This window comes from Alternaria dauci, chromosome 7 (genome assembly GCF_042100115.1).
Source record: "Alternaria dauci strain A2016 chromosome 7, whole genome shotgun sequence".
In the NCBI taxonomy this organism is placed as follows: domain Eukaryota; kingdom Fungi; phylum Ascomycota; class Dothideomycetes; order Pleosporales; family Pleosporaceae; genus Alternaria; species Alternaria dauci.
Window position 1 is genome coordinate 2,458,922 of NC_091278.1, and position 20,563 is coordinate 2,479,484.

At 55.4% G+C, this 20,563-nt stretch overlaps 5 protein-coding genes across 5 annotated transcripts; 4 read left to right on the plus strand and 1 right to left on the minus strand.

Annotated features, from left to right (window-relative positions):
* Positions 1 to 172: 172 nt before the first annotated feature.
* On the plus strand, positions 173 to 2,181 carry ACET3X_007922 (uncharacterized protein; the record flags this gene model as incomplete). Its single annotated transcript, XM_069454122.1, has 2 exons — positions 173 to 356; positions 401 to 2,181. 2 exons carry the CDS (start codon positions 173 to 175, stop codon positions 2,179 to 2,181), a joined length of 1,965 nt encoding a protein of 654 aa, XP_069305085.1.
* Positions 2,182 to 2,388: 207 nt separating this feature from the next.
* ACET3X_007923 (uncharacterized protein) lies at positions 2,389 to 5,098 on the minus strand. The gene is made up of 3 exons (XM_069454123.1): positions 4,187 to 5,098; positions 4,032 to 4,124; positions 2,389 to 3,595 (listed from the first exon to the last, which is right to left on the minus strand). Exons 1-3 carry the CDS (start codon positions 4,220 to 4,222, stop codon positions 2,573 to 2,575), a joined length of 1,152 nt encoding a protein of 383 aa, XP_069305086.1. The 5' UTR covers positions 4,223 to 5,098; the 3' UTR covers positions 2,389 to 2,572.
* A 4,642-nt stretch (positions 5,099 to 9,740) lies between these two features.
* ACET3X_007924 (uncharacterized protein) lies at positions 9,741 to 13,931 on the plus strand (the record flags this gene model as incomplete). The annotated part of the gene is made up of 2 exons (XM_069454124.1): positions 9,741 to 12,350; positions 12,408 to 13,931. The coding sequence occupies 2 exons, from the start codon at positions 9,741 to 9,743 to the stop codon at positions 13,929 to 13,931; spliced, it is 4,134 nt and encodes a 1,377-aa protein (XP_069305087.1).
* Positions 13,932 to 15,592: 1,661 nt separating this feature from the next.
* ACET3X_007925 (uncharacterized protein) lies at positions 15,593 to 16,361 on the plus strand (the record flags this gene model as incomplete). The annotated part of the gene is made up of 4 exons (XM_069454125.1): positions 15,593 to 15,620; positions 15,702 to 15,890; positions 16,015 to 16,162; positions 16,262 to 16,361. The coding sequence occupies 4 exons, from the start codon at positions 15,593 to 15,595 to the stop codon at positions 16,359 to 16,361; spliced, it is 465 nt and encodes a 154-aa protein (XP_069305088.1).
* A 1,413-nt stretch (positions 16,362 to 17,774) lies between these two features.
* On the plus strand, positions 17,775 to 20,338 carry ACET3X_007926 (uncharacterized protein; the record flags this gene model as incomplete). The annotated part of the gene is made up of 4 exons (XM_069454126.1): positions 17,775 to 17,779; positions 17,874 to 18,267; positions 18,315 to 19,920; positions 19,971 to 20,338. The coding sequence occupies 4 exons, from the start codon at positions 17,775 to 17,777 to the stop codon at positions 20,336 to 20,338; spliced, it is 2,373 nt and encodes a 790-aa protein (XP_069305089.1).
* Positions 20,339 to 20,563: the final 225 nt, after the last annotated feature.

Consider the following 20,563-nt stretch of genomic DNA (forward strand, 5'->3'; position numbering starts at 1 on the left):
GCTTTAATAGTCTCGCGTCCTCAGGGGTGGCCAATCGCGGACTGAGTGAGCTCCGAGTCAGTCATAGTATAAACCTTTGACGATCCTTAGTCTTTCATTTCGTCACCTCCGTGGACCTCACCCTTGCCCATTCATTTGGTGCTCATACACTCGTTTTGTCATAATTTCTAATATGTCTCTCCTACTGTCAGGCATCTTTTTTCTTTCATCTTTTGTGCCGCGGATAACCAATCCAACGGCTCCAAGTGGCGACAATGGCAGTCCTGATGTTGGAGGACAGTCTTTTGACTACATTATTGTCGGTGGCGGTTTGACTGGTCTGACGGTTGCTAATCGCCTGAGCGAAGACCCAACCCGTGAGTACACAAGTTGTGTATGTGACACTATCTAACAACCCCAGGCACCGTGCTTGTGATCGAGAATGGGTACGTCGTGGATGATGTTACCACACAAGTACCCAACTTTGCCAACAGCATCAATGCCAATCTCATGTACGACATCACGTCGGCATACGATGCTAACACAGGCGGCACACACCCTGTCTGGGTAGGCAACGTCGTCGGCGGCGGGTCAGTGGTCAACGGCATGGCCTTTGACCGGGCATCAGCCGCCGACTACAATGCTTGGGAGCAACTTGGTAACGTCGGCTGGAACTTCAACAGCTTGCTATACTACTTCAAAAAGTCAACCACCTTTACACCACCAACAGCTTCCAACATCAGAGAGTTTGGTACTACTTACGACGCCTCCTACTACGGCACGAATGGTCCGATCCAAGCATCCTTCCCCAACTTCGAGTACCAAGACACAAAGACCATCTGGGCCGCATACAAGCGTGCCGGCGTCCCCCTGCCAAAAGAACACGCCTCCGGAAACGCAGTAGGCGCATACTGGATCCCCACTGCCCTCCGTCCCAAGACCCAAACCCGGTCTCACGCAAAGAACGAGTACTACGACCCCGTCAAGACACGCACAAACCTCGTTCTCATCACCGGCCAAACCGCCAACGAGATCCTCTTCAGCAAAGGTCTCTTCACAGGGTATACAGCCAACGGCGTCCAGTACAGATCGCGCTCCGACGGCGCCATCAAACAAGTCTACGCCAAGCGCGAAGTCATCATGGCCGCTGGCTCCATCTTCACACCAAAACTCCTCCAGCTCAGCGGCCTCGGTCCAAAGAACGTGCTCAGAGCCGCCGGCGTCCCTGTCAAAAAAGACATGCCCGGCGTCGGCGCAAACATGCAAGACCACCCCAACGCAAACATGATGTTCGATCTGCAAAACCTGTCCTTTCCGAGTGTCTACAGCGGCTCAGATCCGTCGTACAATACAACAACATGGTCAGAATATAACGCCAATCGCAACGGGCCGCTCACACAGGCCCACGGAAGCAGCCTCGCCTTCCTCAGCCTGCGCACTATCTCAGACAACTGGGCTGCCATCACACAAGCCATAAAATCTCAAAATCCGCTTAGCTACCTTCCTTCCATCTACACCACCGACGCCCCGCTACTCCGCGGCTACACAAAGCAACGCGACATCATCGCAACCCTGCACGCCAGTCCCGACGCCGCCGTCGCCGAGTTCCCCATGGTCCCTTTCGGCCTCGCCATCAGTTCCTTGCAACGCCCACTTTCGCGCGGCACCATCACCCTCGATCCAAACAACAAATACGGTAACCCGATCGTCCAATTCAATTCCTTACAGAACCCCATCGACGCCCGTATCCTCACCGAAATGGTCCGCTGGACACGCAAGCACTGGGCGAACCCCGCGCTCAGCAAGTTTTCTCCCGTCGAACTCGTGCCAGGTGTGCAAGCACAGAGCGACGAGGAAATCATCCGCGATCTCGTGCGGCAGAAAGCTTTACAGGCGTCTTTTGCACACATGTCGGGCAGCTGTGCGATGATGCCAGAGGAACTCGGGGGCTGTGTGGGCAGTGATTTGGCGGTGCATGGGGTGAAAGGGTTGAGTATCGTGGATGCGAGTATCGTGCCGCTGATACCGGCGACGCACTTGCAAGCGACCATGTATGCGGTGGCGGAGAAGGCGGCGGATTTGATTAAGGCGCGGAATGCGTTTGGTGTGACGAATCTGTTTGGGCTGCCGAGTGTTAAGGCGCCTTCGTTGTTTGGGGGGTTGGGGGGGTTGTTTGGGCTTGGGAGGAGTGGGAGGTTTTAGGTTTAGATGGTATGGAATACTATACGTTTGTCTTGATGACGCCTCGTTCCGCCGATATAGAGTGATTCGATTGAGTTGTGCTTGCGTCGTGTCATCAGCGCGTTCATGATGTTAATACTACTACCCACTACCCAACTTGAACATACATAAAACACCACAAATCTCACACACATATCCAAACATATACACACAGCTCGAGATATAAGAGGACGAAGATTCATTGCTCATGCTATTACCGCAGCCAAAGCCCGTGATATAAAATCCGAACTTATTTCCCTGCCTAACCCATCCATCTGGGGCCCCATTCATCCATCGTAAACCCATCTAATCTCGCATGTAAAAAAACCAAAGGGGGTATGAAGAAGAACACCTATCACGCAGTCGCCCCCATCTACGGCTTATGAACATCAATAACCATCTCCGTCTCGACAGTCTCGGCCTTCTTCGCAAACCTCGCAACATCCGCGCCCTCAACCTTGCCATACATGGTCTCCGCAATGATACCAGTGATCTGGTATGGGTCACCGTTGGACGCCGGGCGGCGGTCCTCAAAGTATCCCTTACCCTCCGCCGCCACCGCGCGGGGGATACGAACAGAAGAGCCACGGTTCGCAACGCCCCAAGTAAACTTGTCATACGACGCCGTCTCGTGCTTACCCGTCATACGGAGCTGGTTGTCTGAGCCATAGACAGCCATGTGCTCTGCCTGGCGCGTAGACAGCTTCTCCATAGCCGCCTCGATCGCCTTCATTCCGTTCTCGCCACGCGTCTCGTTGGTCGACACATTGGTGTGCAGACCCGCGCCGTTCCAGTCACCAGGGATGGGCTTGGGCGCAAACGTGACCTTGGCACCAAACTCCTCGGCCACACGGTGCAACAAGAAACGCGACATCCAGAGCTGGTCGCCGAGCGAGATATCAGCACACGGGCCGACCTGGTACTCCCACTGCGCGGGCATGACTTCAGCGTTGGTACCCGAGATGGCAATCTCGGCGTACATGCACGCCTTGTAGTGGGCCTCTACAATGTCACGGCAAAAGACCTTGCCGGTACCCACACCGCAGTAGTACGGGCCCTGTGGCGCCGGGAAGCCGTTCTTGGGCCATCCGTAGGGCCAGCCGAATTCGTCGAGCAGCGTGTATTCCTGCTCGAGGCCGAACCAGAAGCCGTGCTCCTTGTGCTTCTCGAATATTATGGCTGCGTCGTGGCGGAAGTTGTAGGCGTTGGGCGAACCGTCTGACATGTAGGTTTCGCACATGACGAGCACGTTGTCGCCTAGGCGGAAGGGGTCCGGGTAGTATGCGACGGGGCGGAGGTACACGTCTGAGTTGTCGCCGGGGGCTTGGCCCGTTGACGAACCGTCAAAGTTCCATTCTGGGAGGTCGGCGAGAGACTCGACCTTCTTCTTGAGGGTCTGGCGGGCATGTCAGTATGCTGTGTGTTGGGTACATGTGAGTGTGTGTGTGTGTGCAGAGGGTCATCGGAATGGGCGACGACGTCACAGGTGGGCGTGCGGGTGCGGAAGGGGACCTGCATGACCCAAATGTGGCGCGTTGGTGGGGTTGAGCGGCTCGCGATAAAGATAAGGAAACGCCAAACTTTCCCACCCAACCACCCGGCAGAAGGGGAGCGATTGGCGTCATGCGTCACCCACTGCAGACCAACCACGCCAACTTCTCAGTGGGTTCATTGAGCCCACCAGCGGATGGCGCGTGGCTCCAGATTGTGTATCGCAGCTTGCCAGTCGCTTCTCTCAGATTCGATATCCTCGAGTTGCAACCAAGAGTGCTTGCGAGTGTAGGGGTGTACAGGAACCGCATCGGAACCGCAAAAGCTGAAATTAAGCTCACCTTTGACTTTGAGCGGATGCCGTTGGAACCGTCTATCCAGACATACTCGGCCATGACGGAGCCCTTTTGGGGCAGGTCAAGGTACTTCTTGAGCTGTTGTATCGCATTAGCATGTTGGCAGTGGGGCGCACGCGAGCAGATGGGGACAAACGTACGTTGGCAGCATTGCTAACAATCGTCGAGTTGGCCATGACTGCGGTATTGTGTGTTTGTGTGTATTTGGTGGTAAAGGAAGAGAAGAAGAAGAAGAAGTAGCAGTTACTGTCAATCAAGACAAAGCAACAAAGAGGGGCTTATAAGTGGACAGACGGACGGCCGGAGGGGGGTTTCCTTCAAACAGGTCAAGGTGGGGAGGGCTTGAATGTTCGAAGAGATAAGGATAGCGGGCCAGGGCCTCTTCAGTTATAAGGTAAAATGTCTCGTCGGTCGGCAACCACCAGCCCGCCAGAGCCAGCCCCATGGACCTGTCCTGACCATGTCTCGGCGCTGTGGCGGGGCTAGCCGTGCTCAGATACATAACTAGGCTGGCCGTAGCCAAGAGGCGTCGCCGAACTGTTTCCGTGGGATGGATGCGAGGGCAGCAAAAGGGCAATCCGACTGTGGTTTTGGACTCTAAACGCGCGACTTTTTACGCCGCACTATCGTGCCCATGCCCACTCTGCACGCGCTTCCAGAATGTTTTCGTTCTAGTCTAAGAGATAACCCGCACGTCTGGACAACGCAGTATCTGCCCAATCCCACAGCCCTCATTTCCAAAAACACACACACACTGTCTCTCTTACCCGCCGTCCTTTGTCGCCGGCCGACATCGTGATCTTACCTTGCCTGAGCTGAGCTGACCGACCGACCGACTGCCCGAACAAGGTTACACTTCCACGCACAGACGCGCACCGCCTCAAGACACATAACCCGCACTGACATGTTTTCCGCAGCCCACTTCCGAGTTTGAGCGATTTGACGCTGGGTAGCGTCGCCTGTAAGGATTGTTCTGTAGCTAAATTTACCCAATTACGGTTATTACCCAATTCCTTCCAGAATTCGTCACGAGCAAGCTTGGCACTGCCCCGTTACACCGCTCCACACTGCTACTCGGTTTGCTGCTCCGGACTATTGCCTTTGCCTCCTTCGTATGCATCGTGTTTTCCAGCACTTTTATCATTTGAACACGAGGTGCGCAATCCGAGAGACCTCGAATAACCTTTTTTTTTTCGCGCATCACGTACTTGCGACACCTGCATGGCTGTATGTAGTGCGCGTCCGAATGCGCAGTGGTGCATAAGCACCCCGTGGTTCTGGGCTGGGCAGGGCGCCGTTGCCCGGGGTTGGGTTTGGGAAAGAGAACGGGGGGCGATAAGGGGCCCGTGTGGGCCAATCGCAGGTATTCCAGTTAGTCTGCCACCTCTCGCCTGACTGTGCGTCATAGCACCATCACTCAACAACGCAATTGCGCGCCGTCGGGAAAAAGAAGACGTGAGATGCTGGTTAATGTGACTACAAGAAACCGCTTTGTACGCAAGGCCGCTCTTCGCCCGAGGTTGCTTTGGGCCCCGAGGACGTGCGTTTTTTGTTCGAGAAGGCCACTGGAAGCAAGGCTCTGCTTCGTGCTACGTACATGCACACAAGACGGCTAACAGAGAATCCCATGTTTGACCCCACACGTTTCCTAGCCTGGGCGTCGGCAGCGCAACAACACATGTATACTGTCCACCGGACGGCACATAAACTTTCCCAATCGCACGAATCCGCGGCTCCCAAATCATAATCTGCATCCTCACCGACTTGAACCCCACGATCACTTACCAACCCGCAGCGGTCTCGACACAGCTTGCGAGTGCCCAAGCCAGGTAAAAAAGCCGCACTGCGACGTCGGCTCAACATTATCGTGCGTCGACGTTGGGCCTAGTGGGGTATGCGGGCGAGCCGTCGATCCGCTAGGTAGGGCGTGCACCCCTGACGCCAGAGATAAGGGACCACGTCCAGTTTCCGCGTTACGTTAGGCGATCGAGTAACGCCGGCGGCCGCTGTGTCATGCTGGCTGGCGCAGGCACATGGCAGCGCAGTTCCTTTCACGATAGACAACAATGCATGAATACAGACGTGAACAGCAGCGGCGAAATGTGTTAACATTGGCAGTTGTAAAAAGGTCAGGATCTGTGGCGGTGTCATGTCCCGTTTGGGCCAAGCCTGGGGCTCGCTGCGCTACTTGCAATGCTGGAGCGGAAAACGGTCGACAATGCTTGTCGTTCCCTAGAGATTGCTGATCAAGCAGCGTGAGCCTCATCTGCATGGTTCACGTCGTCGGTCGTGTAAGTGAGAGACGGTGGTGCTGGAGGGTGCTGACACGCGCGGCCTACACTGATCAGGACGCGACCGCAACAGCCAGGGCTCGCCGTCTGCAGACAGAGAGCGACAAAGAGAAGAGAGAGACGCGAGACGGCTATCAATCGTCTCTGACGTTGCTCTGCCCTCACTAATGCGCATATCAGCGGACGGTCCCATGTGCCACACCACACTGACCAGCAGATCGCGCATACCCAGCAAGCGCACAGAAGCAAAAGTCCCTGCACGTCCCCTCTGGTGCGGACCGGAGCGACATGATGACCTGCAGCGCAATATCATGGTGGTGGGGTGGCAACCGACGGGTGTACCTGCAGCAGAAGACTGGGAAAAGGGCGCCAGTGCCATGGCCAAAATCTTCCCCCGTTTCGTTCCGAGCGTCGAGGCCATGCTACGGGCGCCAGCTCCGGACGCCTAGCTTCTCGGAGGTCGGCGGTGTGGGAAATCTGGGGTAGATGGGGCTGGTGCCAGAGAGGGATGGTGTTGTGGAGGAGGCTGCGCACTGGACGCGCAGCTGTTAGTCAGCATGGCTTGCGGGTTGCGACAACGTCGTGCGCCTGCCAGAGCGAGCTGCCGTCTGGCTGTTTCGGATATTGAGTGTACTGAAGACGTGCTTATCGATGCTTCGTGGTCCACTGTGTCGACGTCCGCTGGGCAGCCAGGAGGATTGCTAATGACCGAACGGGGAACTGCTCGACCGCCCCACGGCCTTTGACGGCGAAGGAAGCCTTGTTGTAGCTTTGGCTTGAATATCTTACAGCTGCTAGAGGGCTGGCCGTGGGTGCTTCGTGGTCCGCAGGCAGCACCGACCGACCAATCAGGACAACGTCCAACTCGACAACGGTGAACTGCAAGTTCGCAGCACTAGGAATTCAAGAGCGCATTGTTGTCGTCTCTTCTGTCGCATCTCTCTTTTGGTTTACCACTCATCCCTGTCGCACCGCCATCGCAATGTCGCGAGGCGAAGGCAAGGGCCAAGCCAAACGTGACTCAGCTGAGAGCGCCAAACAGCGGATCACAACAGCGGATCACAACAGCGGATTGCTCCCAGGCCGTTCAACGTCAATACGCCGTCTCCGGTGTAATAATGAAGAACCAGAAGCACTGTTTGCGTGTTTGTCCACACCACCGATATAATCGCATCTGCAACAGGTCAGTCATCTGCGCAACAACCAACTCTCAACCACCTCCAACATCGTCGCACAACAACGGCATGCACCTCCCCCGTTACCGCGAAACATGTGCTACATTTCTCACGTGTACCACGCGCCCTGCTGCCACTGGGGCCGGGACCGTTTCATAGGCGAGCCGTGCTGCCGGTCCAAGTTTGTCAGCGGTCATGCCGTGGCGTGTACGTATGCGGAGTACATGGGCTCAGTGAATAGCAGTGAGCTCTGTTCCGAGTGTCGGTATCGTCTGGCTTGTGGATCGACGGGGCGGCCACTTGCCAATGTGAGGACGGTGCCAAGGGAGAGAGTGGAAGAGAGGCTGGAGTAGGAGATGTAGAACGAAGTGAGGGCTTACACTTGATGCAGAACTACGCTTGAGCGTTTGGAGATTAGGAGAAAGATCTCTTTGAGTACGCGGGCATACCATCATGTGGCTGGATCCGGCGCCTTCCTGTTCGGTATCGACATCCGACGGACGCGCAGGATATCAACGATTAGGGGAGTATTTCACACGCGAAAAGGTTCCCACGGCAGAATGTAATCAGTTTTAGGGAGAAGCTTTCAATGGCATGTTGTCATGATTAGGTTGCGAAAGGTGAGGGGAGGGAGCTTGGGCTACTATTGCAGCGTCTCTCATTGGCTAAGCGTACGTAACAGCAACCACGATGCAGGTGCTGTTGGCTCGTGGGCATTGCGACGTGTGGGTGGAATGCGGTGCTACAAAGATGTAGGCTGTTCAATAACATGCTTTTGGGGGAGCAAGACGCAGATGTGTCGGTGGCGTGTAGTATTTGCATTGACGGAAAGCATGAAGCACAAGTAGTAATGCAGCCACAGCTACAGCCATTAGTGGCGCAGACGAGTTTGCTGCACGACTATCCAACACCTACGGAACGGTGCCCTTTAGAGCATGCTGCTAGTTCATCGTATACTGCATGAGCTTGGGGTGTGTAGAACATGCATAGTTGTTCTCTATCAAGACGTTCAGCATCCGTCGTCTTTTATGTCGACAAAGGGTCAAGTAGCGCAGCCACAGCCAGCTTACGCACAGTAGCGCAGAACAAGATGGCAGCACCACGTTGCGATGCCTTGCAGATCTTCCGATCGATTTTCACGTGCTGCTCCGTCGAAGCTGGCTTCTCACTAGCAACGACTTTATTGCTAGCGATGCACACACAGCCATCAGAGCAGCGGTGGGTGTGAGGGCCTCAGCACCGCATCGCGATATTCGCACAATTACACCCATCACACGACATGCATCGCCGCATAACCGTTTCCGTCCTTGTCCCACTCGATATGCATTGAAGAATCCAAAATCTCCGAAGCAGAAATCGCCAAGTCAACGGGAACAACCCATCCACGAGACCAGTCGAGCCCCTGAGATTAGCGAAAAAAGCCATGCACTAACCACCAAACTCGTCGGTCGGGGACCACGCCGCTGGGACGCAATCATTCAGGGAAATCAAGACTATTGTATGGGCGGTCGCAGTGCGACACACGCATCCCGAACAAGACGAGCGTCGGGAAACAGAATAATTAATGTGAGGAGGCACGGCGGAGATGATTGTTTGTTGCGGGACGACGTTTCCAGGGCTCGATTCAATGGTGCGACGACTCTCTCCACTGCACTGCTCGATGCAACGCGCGAGCAAGACGGTATTCTGGTAGTTTTGGTACGCAATTGCAAATGCAGCCTTGAGTCAAACTTTATTTACCTGTTCCTCATTCTCTGGATGATGGTAGCAGTGATGGACAAGACAAGTGCTCTAGTCGTTCAGTCAGGTAGCCGTCTCCACATGACGCGCTGAGTGCAGCTAGGCCAGGGCAACATTGCAGGACTAGACCCAAACGATCGCCGCTGGGATACCTCTCACAACGCCGCAGCAACCCCGATTCTGGCCTGACACGCTCGCAATCTCTCGTGCCCGATGCGTTTGCCCGCTTCTCTTTCTCTCTTGTTGTAATTGGGGATATCCGCGTTTCTAGTTTGTAATACCGATGATATCGCACGTCGCTCGTTAGCCCGCCGCTTCACTTTTTATTCTTTCAGGGTGCAACACCCTACTCGACCCCAAGCACACCCAAGCATACCCAGACATAACCCCCGAATTGGCCGCCGAGATCTGTATCGACACCTCCTCACGCATGCAGCAGACGCCCCTCGCACGCAATGCATAGACACGCCGTGTCCGAGACGGCGGGAATGGCGTCGTCGCGGTCGAGCCGGAGCCACAGCTTCAGCAGCGACAAGACGCCCTCGCTGGCCTCGTCCGTCACCTTCCAGATGCCCGCCACGGTCCGACCCGCGCCAGCCTACATTGCTGCCTCGGTGGCCTCGCAGACCGTCACCGACCACCACAATGCGCAGCTGCGCGACCACGACGCCGACACGGACGAGGAGCTGCAAAACGCAATCTTTTCCGCCCAGGCCCTCGCCCTGCTCAATGCCTTCCTCGACCACCTGCTCTTCGCCTTCCTCTCGTCGGCGCGCGCCCCCGCCCTCGCCGCCATCCGACCCGCCGTGTCCGACGTGCTCAAGCCGCGCCTGGCCCGCGATGCCATCGAGGCCGCCGACGAAGAACTCCAGGGCCTGTTGGCGGGCGAGGACGACGACGACATGACCACCGAGCACGCCAAGCAAAGCGACCGCTGGGACGTGGAGAAGGTGTGGAAGCGCACGCGCCTGCGCATCATGGTCTACACGCGCCTGGGCGAGCTCGAGGACGAGGACGAGGAGCGCTACGTGCAGCAGGAGCGCGGGCTGAGCATGGACGACGACGAAGACGACGAGGCGGGGCTGGTCGCGTGGGCCTCGGCCATCTTCCTCACCTCCGTCATCGAGTACGTGGCCGAGCAGTTGCTGCTGGTCGCGGGCTCGGCCGCGTATGCGCGCATGGCCGCGCGCATGAAGAAGAGAGCACAGCACGCCGAGCAGCAGCCCATTGAGCGGCTGATCATCGAGGAGCCGGATGTCGAGAAGATTGCCCTCAACTCGGCCCTCGGCCGCCTCTGGAGAACGTGGAGGAAACGCGTGCGGTCGCCTACACTGCCCATGTCGCCTGGCCGCGGCGTCCATGCTGCTTCGAGCTACGGGAGCTTGCACCACCGCAGAGCTAGTCGCGATACTATTAACACGCTGCATAGCGAGCACGAGATGCGCGAGCATGACATATTGCCCGAGCATCCGCCCACTGAAACTGATATCGCGGCGAATATACCCCTTCCCATTGGCGACAACGACGTCCGCGAGATCGAGGTGCCGGGCCTGGCGCGCACATATGAGGATGAGGGTGAGAGCGAGGGCATGCAGACGCCTGTGCCGCGGCCGGGGAGGCCGTCGAGTGTGCTGATGCTGGCGCACGGGGAATGGGGGAGTGGGGGGAAGAAGGCGAGGCCGATGAGTATGCCGATGCGTCCTGCTGGCATGTTCATGCCGTCTACATACTATGGCGATGAGCAGCATACGCACGATGCTGAACAAGGAGCCCCCTTACAGACACCCGACGGAACCACACCACAGACCACGGAAGAAACACAAGACAGTGCGTCTCAGCAACGCGGTCCGGTAGATTGCCAGGAAGACGAGTCGCCTGACCCAGATGCCTCAATGGTGGCATTCGCAGCAGCTACTGGCATGGGTTTCCGCCGGAGCGCAATCGGACCCTCAGCGACCAACGAGCCTGAAGCTGAGCCGGCCCGTGATGCCACAGAAAGCGCCCAGGCCACACGCTCCAAGAGGGTCTCAATCGGGACCTCACAGGAAGCTGGCGAGCCGGAGACGCATGACGTCACTACCGAAAGCCCCAAGGTCATGCGGTCCAAGAGGATGTCCATTGAGCGACCCGGTCCACCTGGACTAGTCCGTACCTTTTCCGCGCGCAGCTCGAGTCTCAAATCACCCGTTGGCACGCCGCTGGCTACACCGAAAGTGACTAGCCATGCCGAGGGACAGAGTTATCTTGACGATGAAGACGACGACGAGCCTGAACACCGAGCTATTGGTGTGGCGAGGACGAGCGATAATGTCATCAGGTCCGCGCCGAATTCTCCTGGAGACTCGCCTCATGACAGGAGTAAGAGGCCTGCGAGTGGAGGCTATGTTGAAGTGCTGCCGAAGAACTTTACGCCGACGAGCCTCACGTATCAGGATACGTCTTCGTCTGATGCCAAACCCGCGCTGCCGGAGCGTGCCATCGAACGCAAGCAGGCCAACAGGAGGTCACTCACGAGTGCGGAAGTTGTGCTGGGTCCGGGGATGAGTGGGGGAGGAGGTCTCTTGCGTCAGTCGTCTGGAGGAGATACTGTCGTCCCATACGATAGTCAAGGCCCTACCAGTGCACCCAGGCGACAAGAGACTCGCTCTGTATCGCGTGGCTCGTCGCTGCCAGCTTTGCAAGAAGTCGACAGCAACACAACGCAGCACCGTGGCAAAACTCCGTCTATCCACACCAACCGTAGTCTGCGTACTGCAGACAGCCCCAGGCGCAGCCCGACGTCCGTGACGGACACATCCGAGAAACGACTGCACCGCATGTCCACGGACGATGCGACGCGTCTAGCCGATAAATCGTCGTCGGATAACTCGTCGCTGAAGCGCGGTGCGAGCACCTCTTCTTCCATCCGCAAGGGTGCTTATCCTGTTACGTCGAGCGGGCGGGACTCGGGTGCGAGCCACCGTTCTAGAGGTCTGAGTACGGGTGGACTGAGCGGACGCATGTCTGACGAAGACCGGGCGCGCGAGTTCGATTCGCTGGTCAAGGGGCAGGACACGGTCAAGTTTACGTTGACGCCTGAGAGTGTGAGAACTACTAACGTAAGGCTTGCTTCTCTTCTACCCTAACACCTTCCTACATGCACTAACATCCGGCAGGAGTCCCCCGTTATGAAGAAGGCAGAACCGCGCAAATCCTCTGCCTCTTCTGCCTCTGTAACAGTCTACCCTCGGACCGATGCGTCTGACAAGAACTTTGGCACCGCAAATTTGCCCAACATTACCGCGCCCAGAGCAAAAGGACCTACCGCTACCTCTTCTCATAAACCCTCGCCTAGCCGCAAGGTCATCACCAGACCTCTGGCTCGCGACCCCAAGATCGAGAACGAGTCCATGCGCGACTTTGCAGACTTTATCCGCTCCACTGGTCCCTCCCCCGGCCAGGAAAAGCCTATCCAGCCTTTTGTCAACATCAGCAACAACAACTCCAGACCAGGCAGCCACTCAACCTCCTCTCTTGGACGCAAACTGTCCACGTCCAACAAACACTCCAACAGCGCGAACAACACTACAGCTACACGCACGCGGCCCAGCATGGAACCCCGCTCCCCAGCCGGCCTGTCCACAGGCAACGGCGACCTGATCGACTTCATCCGCCAGGGCCCGCCAGACGCGAACCACAAACAGCCACGCATACCCAAGAATATCGCGCCGTTCCGGACCACGGTTGACAGCGATACGTTTGACACGATGCTCGGCGGGCACGGGGGCGTCGAGAGCGCGTATGAATCTAGGGCCGCCGCTACCGAGGCGAATGCAGCAGAATCGGCATACGGCTCTGCGGCGAGCACGCTCGAGAGCAAGACTAGTACCGCGACGATTAATAGCCGCACGGGACTGATTGCGAGTCCGAGTGTGGTGCAGCCGGCGTATTCGGGGGGACCGGGGCAGCTGAGTGGGAGCATGGCTGCTGGAGGTGGTGGGGATGCGATGGAAGGGATTACGAAGACGAGACGCAGGATCAAGGATCCATATGCGATTGATCTGAGTGATGAAGATGAGGATGATGATGATGATGGCGACGAGGAAGATGAAGATCAACTTACGGCGTTGCCGACGCCGACTGGGAATCAGAATGAACGGCAACTTCAACAGCATCAACCAGCGCAGAGACAGATGCCTTCCAGGCAGAGAGAGGAGAGTCTGATGGATTTCTTGAACGGCATGGATCCACCGAGCGGTAACGCGGCATCGAATAAACCGCAACCGTTTCTCCTCAGCGAGGAAACGATTGCGGCCGCGAAAGCGAGGGCCGCTGCTTCTGCTGCTGCTGGTACCGGGCAAAATGGCTCGAATCCGTCGTTGTTATCGTCTTCGTCGTCGTCGCATCCGTCTTCTAACCATACTGTCGGTGGTTCGCGCAACGGTAATGGCAATGGCAATGCGATGGATAAATCGCGATTGCAGGCCCGCGCTCCTGCTATTGGTGGTATTGGGAATGGCGGGAGTAGTAGAACGGCGACGTCGGATTTGGCTGATTTTTTGAAGAATTCGGGACCGCCTGAGGGGATGATGGGAGGAAGGGCGAGGAAAGAGGAGGAGGTAGTGGTGCCGGTGGAGAAGAAGAAGAGGTTTTGGCAGAGGGGCAAGAGTGGGGGGAAGACGTATGGGGATTTGCCGTAGTATTTTCTTTCTTGGTCTTCTTTTTAAATTGGGGAGTTAGATAGGGGGAGGGAGAGAGGGGGGAGGTATTGATGGATGGGTAGAAGGGGGTGGTTCTTCATTCTTGGATACCCGGGTTTTGGTCTTCTTTCTTTTGGATATGGATGGGTCTGGGCGGGGAGGATATTTGCTTGTATAGGTTTATGAGCAAGAGGGAGTATTTTTTTGGTGGGCTGAATGGCTTATTAGGAAATTTTAATGAATCATGTGCTTTGACTATGGATGCGAATGGGACTTGGATGTGTGCATAGAGATGAATGTGTGTGTGTGTGTGTGTTGGTGAGATAAACACTCAAGCTGAGCAGCTAACCTGCGCAACACCCAATCTATCGCGTGCCATGCTACTACTACCCATAGTACCTCTTTCGCATGGCATATCCCACGAGTCAAGCAAAGGAAACGTCACAATACTTATTCAGCGACATGTCAGCTTACGCTGCTTACAATCACGATACTTGGTTCTTGGACTGGCACGCATGGCATCGTGGCCTTTCCGGTTCTGGTATCGCGTATAGCGGCGGGATGACGACATCGATTGGAGAAGTTGGATGTGTCATCGAGGCCGCGGTTCTTGACAAAATTGGTAAGTTGTGGGAAATACGAAGAGCACGTGTGTTGTTTGCCTAGGCTAGGCTGGAAAAATCGAGTGCGTGGAACGTGTGGGGAAGAGGGAGGATGTGACTGTAGTGTTTTTGTTGGTTGTTTGGGTAGGAGGGGGGAGTGTTGATTGAGATCGAGCTAGATGAAGTTGGGCTCGTCGCGCTGCGCAAGCTCGCTTCCGCATAACATGCAACCAACCGACGTCACTCAGCTCAGACACGTTGACATATCAAGAATAAAATACCAATGCGTTTTGAGGCGCGAATTGATTTGACATTCTTTGGTAACCATGGCCCAAAAATAATCTGTTTACTATTCATTCCTGCATCCCCCCCGCTCATGATCGACGCTACTACTGTATCGGCCCGTCGTGCTTTCTCGCTAGCATAATGAGGGACCAATGGGCTTATGGACGGAAGACTACATGCCTTCTCTTTCGCATACATGTCTTCGATCTGTGGAGTATGTGGGCGTTTGTGTGGACTCGCTGTATCCATGCAGGTCCTTGTTTCTTTTCTTTTCCTTGTTCGTCGGAGGGGTGTCTTGGTAACGTTTCCAAGACCGAGAGAGAGAGTAAGAGGTGTGTAAGCAGCTTCATCCCCGAGGTAAAGCAGAGAAAGACGCGGGAGCCAAGAGCAAAGAGAGAAAGAGCCGGGATACTAGTGGTTGGTCAGCTACATGTAATGGGAAAGAAGAGAGAGACTTGCTGGTGGGACGTTGTGGTTACATGCTGATTACGAGGATACTGTATGAGAAGGCGATGTTGATTTGGAATGTGCGCCTTGGAGTATCGTGGTAGCTGATGGTGACATGGTTTGGTGTCGTGCGGTACGATGTGGGATGGTATAAGGACAGAGTCGTGCGAGTTGAGAGTCGGTATATAGTCAATGCTATTGTGACTCCAGCGACGTATACAACGAAGATATCTTGTGGTTCTCTCTAGCCCTTTAGGCAAACCGACAAAGCCTTGCACATACTTATACATACTGCTCTCCGCTCCGATAGCTTGTCACGTTGGAATCATGTCTGGCGATCCAGTCTATTGTATCGGTTAGTTGGACTTTCACCTCCATTCATCTTCTCACCTCCTTTCCACCCACTCTGGATGTGAATACTTGCTAACAGAACAAGTATGCTGCACCGAAGCCATCCCCGACACTGTCCTCGATCCAGCCCTGTACTTCAACACAAGAAGCTCAGAAACCGAAATCCACAAGATGAACGGCGCACAGGTGACGGCCGACCACGAGATCATGAATTCCATTTCCAAATTTAAGACAACATACCCAATGGGCATGATCGCTGTGCTGGGCCACAGCAGTACGTATATACATGTCCCCTTTCCCGACAATTCCATGTAGGCAGCACCAAAACATGTACAGTGTAGCAGAAAGGGACCAGCAACAAACATGCAACTTCCAAGCTAACCCTTCTTCTCAAAAAGACTGTACCCTCGCCCCAAACGGCGCCAAAGCCGCTATCCAATCTAGTGTCCAAGCAATCAGAAATACCTTGGGTGTAGCCAACACCATGTTTGCCATGGGCTACGTGCTCAATGTTGGCGCAATCGAAACGAAAATGAAAGAAGTTCAGTAAGTTCTTGGAATTCTCACGTCCCGTCTTTTGTTACACGGCGTATCGTATCGTGGAATGGTTTCAGTGTAGAAACGAAGCACTGACGAGAAACCTAGTATACCGAGCGCCTCTGGTGCAGCAGCGTCAGTAGCCGCATTAGCATTGGAGCAGCAACAGTCTTCCGACCAGCAGGATATCGCTCCGTTTATTGGTTGAGTGGGTTTCTGTGACGGCCTGGCTCCTTCTCTCTTCTTATCCTTCTTTCTGTTTTCTTTATATATGTCCCTCTTTGGTGTGTCTCTTTCTTTGGGGTAAGCTGAGTCATGTCATTCAAGAAGACGGATAGACAGTAAACAAGAACAGAAAACCAGGGGTGTGGTGTCAATGATACTATTCCCAACGATCAACAAACATCTTTGCATGACATGAACAGTACTAACATAGCGTGCCTAATCATGGCTCAGCACTGCCCTCCCATTACCAATGATACTCCCAACATCCACCCTGCTCCTCATGTCTCCACCGCAGCCTCACCCCCCGTCCGCGCACTCTCTTCTCTAGTGCTGGAATCCAAAGCCGTATGCTCTGCTTCAGTATACCGCGGTGGCGACTCCCCACCCACCGTCTCTCGCTCGCCCGTCCTATCACTCTGCAGCGCCTGATCAAATATCGTCTCGCCTTCCTCCGTCTCATCTGGTTTGCGCTGGTACGGCGGCGGCGCTTGTCCTTCCTCATCCAACCCCTCTTCAACCGGCGCCTGCTCATTCACCCCCTCCTCATTCCGTGCCAGCTCGTTCCGTCTTTGCTCGTTCCGTGCCAGCTCGCCCAGTCCCAGCTCTTCCAGCACCAACCGAGTCAGCTCCTCGTCAGTCGGCGAGACCGGCTCCGGTGGTTGCAACATGTCGGCACGCTTGCTGTGTACTTGGTGGAGGTTTGGAACCTAAGGTATGCAGCCTTGCACAAATCGCGCACTTCTGACTCTGCCGCTAGCGAAGAGAGTCTGGGGACTGGACGAATTAGGACGACGCCCTGTAGCACGGTATCGAGTCCGTCGTATGTAACTCTCAATACGAAACTACTACAAATGTAGCTTTGCTTGCCATGTCGTCTAGTGTGAGCCTCTCAGCTCAGAGTTGTTGTGTGTTTTTGCGCATTCATTGTCGTCTTCCCAACAGTGCCTATGTATCTAGGGAAGCAATATCACGGAAAACAAGAGACGCCTGTCGGATAAGAGCAGTTCATGCCGAGGAAGGAGCCGTTGCACCAGGATAGGCTGTGGGCAAGTCAACGTCATGGGGGATATGGTTCGCTTTTCTCTCCGTATTGCAGCGACAGGACGCGAAGGAGCATACTGCCGGCATTGTGTGTATACACGTGGGTGGCATCGGACCTTCTAAGTGGCTGGGCGCCACGGCAGACCCATGTCCGGCTCGTCCAGACGACACCAAGGCACGGCGCATGCAGGCGGGGAGCTTCACTCTTGGGCCCGGTCTTGTTGCGCTGGGGCCGTGCAGCAACTTCTGAAGCTCTTCCATCGTGAGCCCATACTGCTGACAGCCATTTCCTTGGCGCCCACAACATCCCCAATTCACACGGCTCGAGGTCTGCACTTGTCCTCGTTCGCCCGGCATGAGGTTCGTCGTCGCAGCAAATGCTGCACCCATGCGCGCGTCGCCCAATCGTCGCACACAACAGATGATGTCAACGGAAACTAATGCGCGTTCGCAGGTTTGGCCAGCAGCTCAAGCAGTCGCTCAACAGGGAGTGGGTCTTCTACTACATCGACTACGACAAGCTGAAGAACTCGCTGCGCGTCCACCACGTCTGGGACGAAAAGTCGGAGCAGAGCTTCGTCGAGCAGCTCGAGAAGGAGCTCGACAAGGTCTACACGTTCCAGCGCGTCAAGGCCGAGGAGATTATCCGCCGCATAGCAGCTTCCGAGAAGGAAGTCAACGATGCCGTCGCACGCGCCCAGCAGGAGCCCCAAGGCAGCGACAGCTTCGAGGAAGACTTCGATCTGCTCGAGGAGGACCTGAGCGACATCATCGCCGACGTGCACGACCTCGCCAAGTTCACGCAGCTCAACTACACGGGCTTCCAGAAGATTATCAAGAAGCACGACGTACGTGTCTGAAACCACGGCCATGTTGCAGCGCTAATTGCACGCAGAAAAACACCAGCTGGTTCCTCAAGCCCGTCTTCGCCGCCCGTCTGAAGCGCAAGCCCTTCTTCCAGGACAACTACGACTCGTACGTGGTCAAGCTCTCGCGACTCTACGACATTGTCCGCACCCGAGGAAACCCCGTCAAGGGCGACTCTTCCGCCGGAGGAAAGCAACAGAACTTTGTGCGCCAGACAACAAAGTACTGGGTGCACCCCGACAACATCCTGGAGCTGAAACTCATCATCCTCAAGCACCTGCCCGTGCTCGTCTTCAACCCCAACAAAGAGTTCAACGAGGAGGACTCCGCCATCACGTCCATCTACTTCGACAACACCGAGACATGGGAGCTCTACATGGGCCGTCTGAAGAAGACCGAGGGCGCCGAGGCTATCCGTCTGCGATGGTATGGAGGCATGTCTAGCGACACCATCTTTGTTGAGCGCAAGACGCATCGCGAGGACTGGACAGGCGAGGAGTCGGTCAAGGCGCGTTTCAAGCTCAAGGAGAAGAACGTCAACGCATACCTCCGTGGTGAGCTCAGGCCTGAGCACATCTTCGAGAAGGAGCGCAGGGAGCAGAAGAGGCCTGAAAAGGACATTGCTGCTGACGAGCAACTGGCCCGAGAGATCCAGTACCGCGTACTGACCCGCAAGCTCGAACCCGTAACGCGATCCTTCTACCACCGTACCGCTTTCCAACTGCCCGGCGATGCTCGCGTCCGTATCTCGCTCGATACCGAGCTCACCATGACCCGCGAGGACAATCTGGATGGCAAGAAGCGCTCTGGTGATAACTGGCGCCGCACGGATATCGGTGTCGACTGGCCTTTCAAGCAGTTGCCCAAGGAGGACAAGGAGCTCTTCCCTTATGCCGTTCTAGAGGTCAAGCTTCAGACACAAGCTGGAGGAGAGCCGCCTCAGTGGATCCGCGACCTCACGTCTTCCCATCTTGTCGAAGCCGTACCCAAGTTCTCAAAGTACATCCACGGCACTGCCACGCTCAACCCCAAGCGCATCAACTTGATCCCATACTGGTACCCCCAGATGGATGTTGACATCCGCAAGCCTGTCACCCACAAGTTCGGCATTGAGCGTCCGGGAGCAAGCAACGATATCAGCACCAGCGGCAACCTCGACGACGATGATAGCGAGGACGAGGATGCCGTCATGGGTTTGCCCGCAGCTAACAGCAACGAGGACGACGACAGATTGAGGAGGCTTCGCGACGCAAGGGAGGTCATGGAGCAGAATGAGATGGAACGAACCCGCGACTACGGCACTCTTACGAACGGAAACGACCCCAATACGCTTGACATTGAAGAGCGTGTCGCCGCTGGACGCACTCGCGACGAGGACTACCCCATCTACGACTCTGACAGCGACGATGATGACGAAGAGTTTGAGGCTGCCAAGCGACAAGGAGGTCTGCGCTATGCGAAGAAATGGGTAGAACGCACAGCCACCAACGTAGGCTCTACACTTCTCTCAAGTGTTGCAGCAATAATCCCCAAACCAACGCCTACCGATGTTGGTGAGGGAGGCTTCTCCCTTGGCGTACCCTCATGGAAACAGAAAGGCGAAGTGAAGCGGTTCAAGGCACCCAAGGGCAAGCGTAAGTTGTTCCAATCGTCTCATCTCCAGTCTATACTGACATCATACTAGGCATCCACGTCCCTGTCCGTGTCGAACCCAAGGTTCAATTGGCAACCGAGCGTACTTTCCTCTCGTGGCTCGAATTCTCCATCCTCATCGGTTCCATTGCCGCTACGTTGCTCAACTTTGGTGATAGCTTGGCGTTTGCAGCTGCTTGGGCCTTCACCATCATCGCGTGTCTTGCGCTGTGCTATAGTGCAGGCTTGTATTTGTGGAGAGTAAACAAGATCAAGGAGAGGAGAGCGGTTACATACCACGATCGCTGGGGACCGACATTGCTTTGCTTGGGTTTGTTCTGCGCTGTAGCCATCAGTTTCGGGTACAGATTAGGAAAAGGTGGTGTTAATGGTGGATTGAAGGGAGATATCAAGGGCTGAGCACATGGTGAAGTGGACATGGATTTGCGCAAGATGGAATTTGATGTTTTTTGAACTTGTCATGATGACGTTTCGAGGAAGATGTTCGGATGGGAGAGATGCATTATTGGCGTTGCGTGTACATAAAACTGTACATAATAATAGTTATTTTTGTACTATTGACTACTCCTACAAATTACTGGGAGGTGGTAACATGGTGATGTTCGGGTCTCCTCAAGGTGATGC